The sequence below is a fragment of the Rhinoraja longicauda genome, chromosome 13 (genome assembly GCF_053455715.1).
Source record: "Rhinoraja longicauda isolate Sanriku21f chromosome 13, sRhiLon1.1, whole genome shotgun sequence".
Taxonomy (NCBI): domain Eukaryota; kingdom Metazoa; phylum Chordata; class Chondrichthyes; order Rajiformes; family Arhynchobatidae; genus Rhinoraja; species Rhinoraja longicauda.
In genome coordinates, this window is record NC_135965.1 from 50,169,098 (window position 1) to 50,185,017 (window position 15,920).

Below are 15,920 nucleotides of genomic sequence, written 5' to 3' on the forward strand. Positions count from 1 at the left end.
TCATGGATTTCTCTTCAAACTTATGGTCACTTTTAGTAGCTCTATTAGTATTAAAGTTGTCATTGAAGGATTTCCTCTTTTGGAAAGAAACGGTCTTTAGTTCAAGTGGAAACTTAAGTAACCTCAGTTCCCCCAACTTCCAAAATATGAACACATTGCAAATGCCAGAAGTTTCTTTTCCGGATGGTGGCCCTCTCTCTATCTCTCGTGGAACACAAATTATTATTTTCTACCAGATATCAAATATTAAGACGTTGCACGCACTGGAAATCAATTGCAGCAGAACAAATAACCATCTGAAATCTGAAGAAGGATCTCAACCAAAAACGTCACCTATCCCTTTCCTTCCACACATGCTGCCCGACCAATTGAGTTCTTTAGCACTTAGTATTTTGCTCAAGATTTCAGCATCTGCGGTCTTTTGTTTAATAACTTTCTACCAGCCTCTCAAATGCATAAAGTAGTAAAACAAGTAACAATTTTCTATGAGTCTCTCAAATGTATAAGCTGAAAATTATTTGCACCGTAACAAATTACCATTCTTTATCAGTACGAGTGGGTGGCACGGTGGCGTAGCGGTAGAGCTACCGCCTTACAGTGCCAGAGACCCGGGTTCGATCATGACTACCGGCGCTGTCTGTACTGAGTTTGTACGTTCTCCCCATGACCTGCATAGGTTTTCCTCGGGTTCTTTGGTTTCCTCCCACACTCCAAAGACGTACAGGTTTGTAGGTTAATTGGCTTGGTATAAATGTATCGCTGGTCGGTGCGGACTCGATCGACCTGTTTCTGCGCTGTATCTAAACGAAACTAAACTAAAAGCCAGTCTGGATATTATTTGGACCAGAACAAACAACCAACTCTACCGGCCTCTCAAGTGCATAAAGTGGAAATGATTCACGTCACACTGGAAATTATTTGCACTATAGCAATTAACTACTGTATAATCAAATACACAAACTGGAAATTACTTGTGCCAGAACAATTTTTCTATCAGGCTCTCTAATGCACAAACTGCAATTTTTATGCACTGCACTGGAAATTGTTTGCATCTTATTGGAAATAAATTTGCACTATTTTCTCTCAGACTCTCAAATGCACAGCTGGAAATAATTTGCACTACACTGTAAATTACTGGTATCACACTGGAAATAATTTGCACTACACTGTAAATTATTTGCACCTAACTAGACATTATTTGCACCAGAACAAAAGTATTATTTTCTCTCAGCTTCTCAAATGCAGGAACGGTAAATTAATTGCAGTACATTGGAAATTATTTATACTGTACCACACTGGAAATTATTTGCATTACACTGTAGATTACTTGCACCATACTAGATGTCCTTTGCACCTGAACAAATAATTATTTGCTCTCAAATAATTTACTGTATAGTGCAAATCATTTACGATGTAGTGCATATAATATCCAGTCTGTTAGTGTAGTGCAAGTAACATCCGGTGTAGTGGAAATAATATCCAGTGTAGTGCAAAAAATTTACTGTATAATGCAAATCATTTACGGTGTAGACAATAGACAATAGGTGCAGGAGGAGGCCATTCGGCCCTTCGAGCCAGCACCGCCATTCAATGTGATCATGGCTGATCATTCTCAATCATTATCCCGTTCCTGCCTTCTCCCCATACCCCCTGACTCCGCTATCCTTAAGAGCTCTATCTAGCTCTCTCTTGAATGCATTCAGAGAATTGGCCTCCACTGCCTTCTGAGGCAGAGAATTCCACAGATTCACAACTCTCTGACAGAAAAAGTTTTTCCTCATCTCAGTTCTAAATGGCCTACCCCTTATTCTTAAACTGTGGCCCCTTGTTCTGGACTCCCCCAACATTGGGAACATGTTTCCTGCCTCTAAGGTGTCCAACCCCTTAATAATCTTATACGTTTCGATAAGATCCCCTCTCATCCTTCTAAATTCCAGTGTATACAAGCCTAGTCCATATGAAAGACTGGAGCGACTAGGCATGTATACACTGGAATTTAGAAGGATGAGAGGGGATCTTATCGAAATGTATAAGATTATTAAAGGGTTGGACACGGTGTGGTTCAAATAATTTATAGAGTAGTGCAAATGATTTCCAGTTTGTGCATTTGAGAAGCTGAGAGAAAAGTATTATTTGTTCTGGTGCAAATAAGAAAAATTTGCACACTGGAAATAATTTGTACTACACTGGAACTTATCTGCACTACACTGTAAATTATTGGAACCTTGTTGAATATTATTTGCACCAGAACAAATAACTATTTTCTATCACTCTCAAATGCACAAACTGGAAATCATTTGCACTACTGTGTAAATTACTGGTATCATACTGGAACGTATTTGAACTACACTGTAAAATTATTTGCACTGCACTGTAAATTATTTGCACCATGCTAGATATTATTTGCATCAGAACAAATAATACTTTTCTCTCAGCTTCTCAAATGCAGAAACTGGAAATCATTTGCACTGCACTATAAATTATTTGCATCACACCGTAAATGATTTGCATTATACAGTAAATTATTTGCACTACACTGGATATTTTTTCCACTACACCGGATATTACTTGCACTACACTAACTGACTGGATATTATTTGCACCAGACCGTAAATGATTTGCACTATACAGTAAATTATTTGCACTGCACTGGATATTATTTGCACCACAATATAAACTATTTGCACCACATTGTAAATTATTTGCACTATACAGTAAATTATTTGCACTACACTGGATATTATTTGCATTACACTGGATATTATTTGCACGACACCGAAAATTACTTGCTCTACACTAACAGACAGAATATTATTTGCACTACACTGGATATTATTTGCACCACAATGTAAATTATTTGCACCACACTGGATATTATTTGCACTATACCAGATATTATTTGCACTATACCGGATATTATTTGCACGACACGGGAAATTATTTGCAACAGACTGAATATTATTTACACAAAACTGGATATTATTTGCACCTCAATGTAAACTATTTGCACTACACTGCAAATTATCTGCACCAAATGAAATTATTTTGCACCACACTGGAAATCATTTACACCACACTGGATATTATTCTGCACCACACTGGATATTATTTTGCACTACACTGGATATTATATTTTGCAACACACTGGATATTATTTTGCACCACACTGGATATTATATTTCGCACCACCCTGGATATTATTTTGCACCACACTGGATATTATTTTGCACCACACTGGATATTATTTTGCACCACACTGGATATAAAATTTGCACCACACTGGATATTATTTTGCACCACACTGGATATCATATTTTGCACAACACTGGATATCATATTTTGCACAACACTGGATATTAATTTGCACCACATTGGATATTATTTTGCACCACACTGGATATCATATCTTGCACAACACTGGATATTATTTTGCACCGCACCGGATATTATTTTTGCACCACACTGGATATTATATTTTGCATCACACTGGATATTATATATTGCACCACACTGGATATTATATTTTGCACCACCCTGGATATTATTTTGCGCCACACTGGATATCATCTTGCACAACACTGGATATTATTATTTTTTGCACCACACTGGACATTATTTTGCACAACACTGGATATTATATTTGGCATCACACTGGATATTATATTTTGCACCACACTGGATATTATTTTGCACCACACTGGATATTATATTTTGCACCACACTGGATATTATATTTTGCACCACACTGGATATTATTTTGCACCACCCTGGATATTATATTTCGCACCACACTGGATATTATTTTGCAACACACTGGATATCATATTTTGCACAACACTGGATATCATATTTTGCACAACACTGGATATTATTTTGCACCACACTGGATATCATATCTTGCACAACACTGGATATTATTTTGCACAACACTGGCTATTATATTTTGCACCACACTGGATATTATATTTTGCACCACCCTGGATAGTATTTCCCACCAAACTGGATATTATATTTTGCACTACACTGGATATTATTTTGCACCACACTGGATATTATTTTGCACCACACTGGATATCATATCTTGCACAACACTGGATATTATTTTGCACCACACTGGATATTATTTTGCACCACACCGGATATTATTTTTGCACCACACTGGATATTATATTTTGCATCACACTGGATATTATATATTGCACCACACTGGATATTATATTTTGCACCACACCGGATATTATTTTTGCACAACACTGGATATTATATTTTGCATCACACTGGATATTATATATTGCACCACACTGGATATTATATTTTGCACCACACTGGATATTATTTTGCACCACCCTGTATATTATTTTGCACCACACTGGATATTATTTTGCACCACACAGGATATTATATTTTGCATCACACTGGATATTATATTTTGCACCACACTGGATATTATCTGGCACCACACTGGATATTATCTTGCACCACACTGGATATTATTATTTTTTGCACCACACTGGATATTATTTTGCACAACACTGGATATTATATTTGGCATCACACTGGATATTATATTTGGCATCACACTGGATATTATTTTGCACCGCACTGGATATTATTTTGCACCACACTGGATATTATTTTGCACCACCCTGGATATTATTTTGCACCACACTGGATATTATTTTGCACAACACTGGATATTATATTTGGCACCACACTGGACATTATATTTTGCACCACACTGGATATTATTTTGCACCACACTGGATATTATTTTGCACCACCCTGGATATTATTTTGCACCACACTGGATATTATTTTGCACAACACTGGATATTATATTTGGCACCACACTGGACATTATATTTTGCACCACACTGGATATCATTTTGCACCACACTGGATATTATTATTTTTCTTGCACTACACTGGATATTATTTTTTTGCACCACACTGGATATTATATTTTGCATTACACTGGATATAAATTTTTTGCACCAGAACAAACAACTCCCCCCCACTCTCAGTTGCATTAATGCATGGGATTGATTGCAGCAGCCCCACACTGTGTGTGTATGTTGGTGAGGATTTGCAGAGCTGTGAGTGTGAGTGAGAGTGAGTTGCTGCTCCCCTCCCCCATCCACGAGCCGCGCTGCAGTGAGTGAGTGAGAGAGCGGGCGGGCGGGCGGGCGCGCGGGCCATTTTCGCGGGCCGGGTCACGGGCAGCGCCGGCGGAGGAGGCAGGCGGGCGGGCGGGCGGGCGGGCGGCGGATGGCAGCGAGCACTGGGCCGCGCTCAGCCTACCTGACGGACTGACTGACTGACATTCGCGTCGCCACCAGCCCCGGCCGAGGACGGACATTCACCCCCAGCCTCCTGCCCGCCTGCGGGAGCCTGGGCCTCGAGTGCCAGGCGGCGCCGGGGAGAGCCGGGCTGGGCCGGGCCGGGCCGGGCGGGAGCAGCGGCGGCGGAGAGGAGGAGGAAGAGGAGGCCTCGGGCCTCGGTGAGTGCAGCGGCCGCGGCCTAGAGCGGGGGGGGGGGGGGGGGGGGGAGGCGGGGGAGGCCTGTGGGGGTAGGCCCGAGCGTGGAGGGGGGGGGGGAGCGCACTCTTCACTCACTCCCCTCCCCCCCCCCCGCACACACTCCCCTCCCCCTCACACACTCCCCTCCCCCCCCCACACTCTCCTCCCCCCCACACACTCCCCTCCCCCCACACACACACTCCCCTCCCCCCCCCACACACTCCCCTCCCCCCCCCCACACACTCCCCTCCCCACACACTCCCCTCCCCCCACACACACACTCCCCTCCCCACACACTCCCCTCCCCCCCCCCGCACACACTCCCCTCCCCCCCCCCGCACACACTCCCCTCCCCCCCCCCGCACACACTCCCCTCCCCCTCACACACTCCCCTCCCCCCCCACACTCTCCCCCCCCCACACACTCCCCTCCCCCCACACACACACTCACCCCCCCCCCCACACACTCCCCTCCCCCCCCCCACACTCCCCTCCCCACACACTCCCCTCCCCCCACACACACACTCCCCTCCCCACACACTCCCCTCCCCCACACACACACTCCCCTCCCCCCCCCACACACTCCCCTCCCCCCACACACACACTCCCCCCCCCCCCCACACACACCCCTCCCCCCTCACACACTCCCCTCCCCCTCACACACTCCCCTCCCCCCCCCACACACTCCCCTCCCCACACACTCCCCTCCCCCCCCCACACACTCCCCTCCCCCCCCCCACACACTCCCCTCCCCCCCCACACACACTCCCCTCCCCACACACTCCCCTCCCCCCACACACACACTCCCCTCCCCCCCCCACACACTCCCCTCCCCCTCACACACTCCCCTCCCCCTCACACACTCCCCTCCCCCCACACACTCCCCACCCCCTCACACACTCCCCTCCCCCCCACACACTCCCCTCCCCCCACACACTCCCCTCCCCCCCCCACACACTCCCCTCCCCCTCACACACTCCACTCCCCACACACTCTCCTCCCCCCCACACACACTCCCCTCCCCCCCCACACACACTCCCCTCCCCCCACACACACACTCCCCTCCCCCCCCCACACACTCCCCTCCCCCTCACACACTCCCCTCCCCCTCACACACTCCCCTCCCCCCACACACTCCCCTCCCCCTCACACACTCCCCTCCCCCCCCACACTCCCCTCCCCCCACACACTCCCCTCCCCCCCCCACACACTCCCCTCCCCCTCACACACTCCACTCCCCTCCCCCCCCACACACACTCCCCTCCCCCCCCCACACACTCCCCTCCCCCCCCCACACACTCCCCTCCCCCTCACACACTCCACTCCCCTCCCCCCCCCACACACTCCCCTCCCCCTCACACACTCCACTCCCCTCCCCCCCCCACACTCCCCTCCCCCTCACACACTCCACTCCCCTCCCCCCCACACACACTCCCCTCCCCCCCCCCACACACTCCCCTCCCCCTCACACACACTCTCCTCCCCCCCACACACTCCCCTCCCCCTCACACACTCCCCTCCCCCGCACACACTCCCCTCCCCCCCCCCGCACACACTCCCCTCCCCCCCCCACACTCTCCTCCCCCCCCCCACACTCCCCCTCCCCCTCACACACACTCTCCTCCCCCCCACACACACTCCCCTCCCCCCCCCACACACTCCCCTCCCCCCCCCCACACACTCCCCTCCCCCCCCCACACACTCCCCTCCCCCCCCCACACTCCCCTCCCCCCCCACACACTCCCCTCCCCCCCCCACACTCCCCTCCCCCACACACTCCCCTCCCCCCCCACACTCCTCCCCCCCACACACTCCCCTCCCCCTCACACACACTCCCCTCCCCCCCCACACACTCCCCTCCCCCCCCACACACTCCCCTCCCCCACACACTCCCCTCCCCCCCCCACACTCCTCCCCCCCACACACTCCCCTCCCCCTCACACACACTCCCCTCCCCCCCCACACACTCCCCTCCCCCCCCCACACTCCCCTCCCCCACACACTCCCCTCCCCCCCACACACTCCCCTCCCCCTCACACACTCCCCTCCCCCTCACACACTCCCCTCCCCCCACACACTCCCCTCCCCCCACACACTCCCCTCCCCCTCACACACTCCCCCTCCCCCCCACACTCCCCTCCCCCCACCACACACTCCCCTCCCCCCACCCACACACTCCCCTCCCCCCCACACACTCCCCTCCCCCCACACTCCCCTCCCCCCCCACACTCCCCTCCCCCCCACACACTCCCCTCCCCCCCACACACTCCCCTCCCCCCACACACTCCCCTCCCCCCACACACTCCCCTCCCCCACACTCCCCTCCCCCCCCACACACTCCCCTCCCCCCCACACACTCCCCTCCCCCCCACACACTCCCCTCCCCCTCCGCTCCCCTCCCCCCTCCGCTCCTCTCCCCCTCACCCTCCCCTCCCCCCTCCCCCTCCCCTCCCCCTCACCCTCCCCTCCCCCTCACCCTCCCCTCCCCTCCCCTCCCCCCTCACCCTCCCCTCACACTCCCCTCCCCCTCACACTCCCCTCCCCCCACACTCCCCTCCCCTCACACACTCCCCTCCCCCCCACTCCCCTCCCCCCCACTCCCCTCCCCCCCACTCCCCTCCCCCCCACTCCCCTCCCCCCCACTCCCCTCCCCCCCACTCCCCTCCCCCCACTCCCCTCCCCCCCACACACCCCGCTCCCCTCCGCTCCCCTCCCCCCTCCGCTCCCCTCCCCCCTCCGCTCCCCTCCCCCTCCGCTCCCCTCCCCCCTCCGCTCCCCTCCCCCCTCCGCTCCCCTCCACTCCCCTCCACACCCCTCCCCTCCACACCCCTCGCCTTCCCCAACTCACTCCCCCTTCACTCCCCCTCCCCTAACTCACTCACCCTCTGCTCCTCGCTCTCCCTCCGATCCCTTCCCCCTCTCCCTCTGCTCCCTTCCCCCACTTCACACCCCTCCTCTTCCCCAACTCACTCCTTCATTTCCCCCTCCCCTAACTACTCCACACCTCGCCCCCTCTGCTCCTCGCCCTCCCGCTCCCCCCTTTCCCTCCGCTCCCCCTTTCCCTCCGCTCCCCCCTTTCCCTCCGCCCCCTCCCCATTCCCCCGCCCCTTTCCCTCCTGCCCCCCCCTTTCCCCCCCGCCCCTCCTTTTCCCTCGTCCCCTCCCATTTCCCCCTGTCCCCTCCCCTATCCCCCTGTTTCCCCCCACCCCTTTCCCCGCCCCCCTTTCCCCGCCCCCTTTCCCCGCCCCCCCTTCCCCGCCCCCTTTCCCCGCCCCCCCTTTCCCCTCCCCCCTATCCCCTCCCCCCTTTCCCCGCCCCCTTTCCCCTCCCCGCCCCCCTTTCCCCTCCCCACCCCCTTTCCCCTCCCCGCCCCCCTTTGCCCCCCCTCCCCGCCCCCCTTTGCCCCCCCTCCCCGCCCCCTTTTGCCCCCTCCCCGCCCCCTTTCCCCCCCTCCCCGCCCCCCTTTCCCCCCCGGACCCCGCTCCCCCCTTCGCCCCGCTCCCCCCTTCCCTCCCCTTCCTCTGCTTTCCCCCGGGCTCCCCTCCCTATGCTCCCCTCCTCCCTCCCTGCGCTCTCCCCTCTTCCCTCCCTGCGCTCTCCCACCCCTCCCTGCGCTCTCCCCTCCCCCCTTGCTCCCCTACCCCTGCGGTCCCCCCTGCACTCTGCTCCCCCCCCACTGCTCTCCTTCCGCCCCTCCCCCACGTTTTCCTCCGCTCCCTCCCACTCATTCTCCACTCATGACTCCCATTCACCGCCCCACCCCTACTTATTCCCCCCTACCCCCTCTCTCATCCCCCACCTCTCCCCCACTCATTTAGAGGGATATGGGCCAAACACGGGCAAATGGAGCATCTTGGCATAGATGAGTTGGGCCGAATGACCTGTTTCTTCGCCGTATAATTCTGACTATCATTTACTATAAAGCGCTGTACAGACCTGAATTCAAAAATGATGTTTTATAATAGTGACTAATTAGCACTCCCAGACTACTTGAGATCCAACAACACTAAATTCCTTTTGCAGACTCTGCAGTAAATTGCTCTGCTGTAAAACTGTAACATTACAATTTATGTTTTGATCACAGTAGCTTATAATTGGAACATCATCTGCTGTTGAACTCTTAATAGTTAACAAATCTGGGTTGCTACAAAGTGTACCATCAATTGATTGTGTTGCCAAATAGCTTTGATTCATATTTGGACTTGAACATGCATGCAGTGATGAAATCGAGTCATAAATGGAGGATATTGTTTCTGATTAGACAAATGATGCACGTGAGTGCTTGTAAGTTGGTGGCTCTTCTGTGCAATATGATCTTTTTTTTGGCTTTTGTAAAAGGCATCATTAACTCAGGGAATTTCTGGGTTAAATCAATACTGTGACATAATGTAGAAACAAGAAACTGTAGATGCTGGTTTACATAAAAAAGACAAAGTGCTGGAGTAATGCAGCAGGTCAGGCAACATCTGTGATTTAATGTGGTGAATTTAGTTGATTACTATTTCAGTATTAAGACTTTTTTGAAAGCTAGAGTATTGGTGTTAGCCAAAATCCCAGCTCTGTTGATTTTTGTCGTTTGCTGCACTGTGGTTAGATTCTAAACTGAAGCACATGCATTTTTGTTGATTGTGGAATGTACCATTTTACCCCTTGTGAATTGTCTTGCTGTAGAGAAGTGCACGTGAATTGGAATATCTTACTGTGTTTGCTACATTTAAGATGCTGTACAAGTGGAACTTGTTATTGTCAGAATCAGAAATGCACACAAGATGGGGGACACGATTTGATACCTCTGCTGATTTGATTGAACTTTTTTCACACTTTGTAAAACGAATTTTCCATTATCCAAACATAGATTTGTTTAGATTTAATCAGTTGGAAGAGCTAGCTGCAGTGCTACAACTTGTATGTTGTCGGCCCATTCTCATGGCTCCCAACACAGTAAACCACTTCACATGCTAGTCGGAGTGGATGTTGGATATTTTCTGACAAGAAGACAAAATGCATTGTTTTTTTTGAGTTACACCATTCTGACCTGACTGAGGAAGCGAAGAGCAGTCTACAATAGAACTTTTATCCCTTGCAATTAAAAATCAGGCGATTGTGGCATGGTTTTACTGCTGGTTAATGTTTTAGTGATGTTTCAATGATGCTTTTCCAATTGTGTTAGTCTAGCTAAACCAATGGACAGTTTTTAAATTTGCCTTCTTTGACTGTAGTTTGAATTTCTTTTTGCCTTTGATTGAAAGATACAGTGTGGAAATGGGCCCTTTGGCCCACCGATCGCCCGTTCACACAAGTTCTACGTTATCCCACTTTTGCAACCACTCCTCACACACCAGGGACAATTTTTTTCAGAGGCCAACTAACCTATGAGCTCGCACGTATCAGCTGCGCCACTGTGCCGCCCTTTGATCGGTCTGAAATAGCCTGTGAATCTTTCCTCTGCTGATTTCAATGGATTGGTGGTGTCCTGGTAGCCTTTTGCATCTTTGACCTGGGAGGTATCACAAAATGCTGGAGTAACTCAGCGGATCAGGCAGCATCTCTGGAGAGAAGGAATGGGTGACGTTTCGGGTTCAAACCCTTCTTCAACCCTGGGAGGTAAAGGCAGTGGATGATGACCTTCCATTGGTTACCAGGCTCCAAGTTTAAGCAGTATTTCGATGCCTCAGAAAACACCAACCGTCTACTCTTCAGATTCCCTTTTCCAACTCTTCGGCAATGCCTCCCCTAGCTTGTTCTGGCAAGATTAAGTCACCCAGTTACATGGTGCTGCCTGCTTAGTTTAGTTTAGTTTGGAGATACAGCATGGAAAGAGGACCTTCAGCCCACCGAATCTTCGCCAATCATTGATTGCCCATTTACGCTTGTTCTATGTTATCCCATTTTCTCATCTACTTCCTACATACTACGGGCAACTTACAGAGGCCAATTAACCTACAAACCCATGTTGTTTAGATGTGGGTTAAAATAATGTGCTGGAGGAGCTTGGCGGGTTAGGCGACATAGGTGGACAGTGGACAGATAAATGAACAGTTAACATTTTCAGGTCGAGGCCAGAGGTAGGGTCTTGACCCCCCCAAAAACATCTGTTAATTTCTCTCCACAGATGCTGCTTGATTCACTGAGTTCTTCCAGCTCTCTGTTTTTTATTAATATAAACCTGGTTTCCATGTAAAGCAGGAGTGAGGATGTTAAGTTCCAGATACACCCAAAGCAAGTTAGTTTCAGTTCAGTTATTTTTTAGTTTATTGTCATGTGTAATAATAATAATAATAATAATAATGCATTACATTTATATAGCGCTTTTCATATACTCAAAGACGCTTTACAGAGATTTAGAGAACATAAGGAAATGAATAAATAGATAAATAAGTAAATAAGTAAACGAACAGAGAAAGGAGACAGAAGGTGAGGTGACCTTCAGTGGTTGAAGGCAGTACTGAACAGGTGAGACTTCAGCGATGTTTTGAATGTGGTGAGTGTGGAGGAGTCTCTAACGGTTTGGGGTAGTGAGTTCCATAGGGTGGGAGCAGCGATGGAGAAAGCCCTGTCCCCCCAGGATCTGAGTTTGGTCCGGATGTGGGGGGATAGGAGATTGGCAGCAGCAGAGCAGAGGGTGCAGGTGGGAGTGTGCCTGTGGAGGAGGTCGGTCAGGTAGGATGGGGCCTAGTGTGTACACTAGTGTGTACACTAGGTACAGTGAAAAGCTTTTGTTGTGTGCTATCCAGTCAGCTGAAAGACAATACATGATTACAATCGAGCCATCCACAGTGTACAGATAGCGATTTAAAAGCGTGGAGCGATTGTAATATGTGATTTCAGATTGCGACTAGCACACAAATAGTTGCCTGGTTTGGGCGCCATCTTGCAAAAAAATAAATCTGAAATTCGACATACAGTGCAGTTCAAGTCACTTCTGAGAAAACCCTGAGTTACAACAGATGATGTTGAAACAGGGGAAAGCGTTTTAGATTCAAGGATTAGCATATATTGATTTAGAGTAGTGGCTGCCGACCTTTTCATGATCAAACATTTAGACTTGTGGCCCATGCTTTAGGATCGCATGATAAATTGAAAATTCTGTTAAAATGATTCAGGTTTTTGAAACGTATTTTATATTGACTTTGCAGATAAATTAATCACAAAATGAAAACATCAAATATCAAATTAAAACATTGAAAACAAAATTTAAGCATGAAATATAAATTTTGGGATCCTTCATGGCACAGTGTCATCCTTTGTGGCCCAGTATTAGGGTGGGGAGCTTTCTTCAGACTGCAGTGTGGTGGAGGAGAATGCTGGAAAAGAGGTGGGGACAAAGCCTGGCAAGTGATGGGTGGATACCGGTGAAAGGGATCGTTTGGCGGCAGAACATAGTCAAAGTGCAGCAGGAATTACAGAGGGGGAGCAGTGCGAGAGGGTTTCACAGAACTGTTGGAGAGAAGAGAACTTCTTCAAAGTTGGCATACCTTGAGATTTTGCAGTGGAGCATTGAAATGGCATTAGACACAAAATGCTGGAGTACCTCAGCGGGTCAGGCAGCATCTGGAGAGAAGGAATGGGTGACGTTTCGGGTTGAGACCCTTCTTCAGACAGATGTCGGGCGGGACAAAGAGAATGTAGTTGGGGTCGTTAAGACTAGTGGGAGAACTGGAAAGGAGGAGGGGATGGAGAAAGAAAGCGAGAGCTATCTGAAGTTAGAGAAGTTAGTGAAATAGAGACTTTAGAGATACAGCACGAAAACAGGCCCTTCTGCCCACCGAGTCCGCGCCAGCCAATGATCACACCATATACTAAGCTACACACATTAGAGACAATTTTACAACTTGCCAAAGCCAATTAACCTAGAAACCTGTACGTCTGGAGTGTGGGAGGAAACCGGAGCACCTGGAGAAAAGTCTTGCAATCACAGGGAGAACGTGCATACTCAGTACAGGCGGCACCCAGGATAGAACACGGCTCTTTGGCGCTGTAAGGCAGCAACTCTACCGTTACGCCACTGTGCTGCTTTTAATGTCGGTCGAGTGCAGTGTGTACTGCATCACCAGGCCTTCTCTCTTGTGAATAGCAGACTGTACTTGCAGAAAGGCCTTGACAGCTGGTAAAGCTCCCAGGTTCACGGGCTGTCGGAGTTGCAATTTTTAAATTGGATGTTTGGGAATGTCATTCACATTGGAAACAGGCCCACCAAGTCCACACTGATCAATCGCTCATTTGTACTATGAATTCAGTTCCATGTTATCCCATTTACTCATCCACTCCCTACACACTTGGGGCACTTTTACAGAGGTTGATTAACCTACAAATGTGCACGTCTTTAAAATGTGGTGGTGGTGGTGCTGGGGGGGAAGGGGGGGGGACGGGAACCAGAAGAAACCTACACAGTCACACTATAAATTTGAACTCGTTACATTTCTGTATATCTCAGGGTTTGGTACTTGTTTTAATTTTAAACTAGACTAAGTGGACCCGTTGGGCCCAGACCTCTGCTGCATTGGTGCAGCACCCTCTCCTCTCCCCCAACCTCCTCCCACTCCCCTTCCCCCCTCCACTCCATCCCCTCAACCCTCCCCCCTCCACTCCATCCCCTCAACCCTCCTCCCTCCTTCCCTAGGAGATAGATTTAAACTTAAAAATGTGAATAACTTAAAAAATATAACACCGATTTCAATGAAACTACTTCCATTAGCACCAAAGAGATGACGGTGAGTAAGGTGGGCCTATAATTGTCACGCAATCGTGGACCGTTTTGGCTGTAGTTCAGGAACAAACAAACAAACAAACAAACGAGAGTTTTAGTATATAGATGTTCACGTCACAATGCAAATGCAGTTTTATATTCAGTGTCCTTGACAAATATTCCGTGGATATTTAGTGAATTCCCACTGTAACGTCCTGTCGCTCCCCCCCCCAATTGTCCTGGGCTTGCTGGCCTGGTGCCAGAGAGTTGCACAAGATGGAAACAGGTCGCTTGTCCCTCCCAGTCCATGCTGTCAATCATGCACTTAAATACACTGATCCCATTTTAATCCCTCCAAGTTCCTGTCAGTTTCCCCCCCTAATTCTGCCATTTACCTTCACATTGGAGCAATTTACAGTAGCCAATGAAGCTACCAATCCTCCTTTCTTTGGGATTTGGGAGGTTAGCTGGAACACCTAGACAAACCCACATGGTTACAGTGGGATCCTGCAAACTTCACACAGATAGCACCAAAGGTCAGGTTTGAATCTGTGGGGCTACAGCTCCACCACTGTGCTGCTCGACTACAGTAATTCACAGTTAAAATGTAAAGATCTTCATCCTTGTCCTTCCAATTCTACAACTATGTAAAACTTAATGGGTTATTGATTCCAATTTGCACCATTTTGCATAACCTTTTTTAAGAGTTCCAACATCAGCTGCTGGCTTCAATTTCAGAATTAGCCTTGTCCAACCCCTCCATCCCCTCCCAACTCTTATCCTATTTGTCTTTCTTTTATGCCACTTTAATAAAATCTAGATCCAAATACTTTCCCTCTCATATCCTATTTTGTCTTATAACTTCCCTGTGATGTACAATGTACAATACATCATATACATGCAGGCTGTTGGTGTTACATACTGATTGTTATTTGCAGAACAGCTGAGCACAACAGTGTGAATGAAGCCTCTTCACGTTTAATAGACTGGGTGAATTGAAGAGTTGCAATGCTGGTATCTAAGTCAGATATTAGAGGCAAAGGTCAATAAATATTAAAGGTTATGACACTGCTGGTGGAAACGTGCATGATGCAATTGCTAATGCAATAAATACTGAAGCAAACGCTGGACTGGTTGCTAATGAGCTGTGGGCATGGAAACTAGGCAGAAGTGTTGCTTGACCAGAGAATAGCAACTGAGGATAGCAAGTCACTGCCCTCCTTCAATACTTTCCAGGTCGCCAAATTATGGGTACAAATGGGAATGGGCGTGATACTTGCAAGGTGTATTGGATGTCAAACATTATCATTTTAAAGGGCTGAGTGATGGTGTTTTTTGGAAGAAAGCAGCCCAAGAACCGACTGGCACCTTCAGTTTCTGAGACATGAGGCTGTAGCTTTGGACAAATCCCAATAACTTTCCAATAACCCGTATCATTACTTTGGCAGAACTCTTGCGAGAAATGTCTGTTCAACATACAGATCACCGTTCTGGCCTTTAGCATGGATAGGAAAGGTTTTGAACAGTTTAATGTTTGAGGGATATGGGCCAAACGCGGGCAGGTGGGACTAGTGTAGATGGGGGTCTTGGTAGGCTTGGGCAAGTTGGGCCGAAGGGCCTTTTTCCGTGATGTATGACTCGATGATTTGAGGAGTAGGAATGGATTTGGTGCATTATCTACCAGACATTCGCAGGAGCTGTCAGAAATAGACACTA

General features: G+C 49.0%; 2 protein-coding genes across 4 annotated transcripts in view; one reads left to right on the plus strand and one right to left on the minus strand.

The window, feature by feature from the left end:
• Nucleotides 1-15,920, minus strand: part of LOC144599098 (uncharacterized) — a 79,626-nt gene that overhangs the window by 40,682 nt on the left and 23,024 nt on the right. The window contains exon 3 of the mRNA XM_078409817.1: nucleotides 5,302-5,520. Within this exon, the coding sequence (XP_078265943.1) occupies nucleotides 5,302-5,520 (219 nt within the window). The remainder of the gene's footprint in view (nucleotides 1-5,301; nucleotides 5,521-15,920) is intronic.
• Nucleotides 5,255-15,920, plus strand: part of tbl1xr1a (TBL1X/Y related 1a) — a 107,839-nt gene continuing 97,173 nt past the window's right edge. For all 3 annotated transcript variants that reach the window (XM_078410938.1, XM_078410941.1, XM_078410940.1), the window contains exon 1: nucleotides 5,255-5,500. The gene's annotated coding sequence lies outside the window, so the exon portion shown is untranslated. The remainder of the gene's footprint in view (nucleotides 5,501-15,920) is intronic.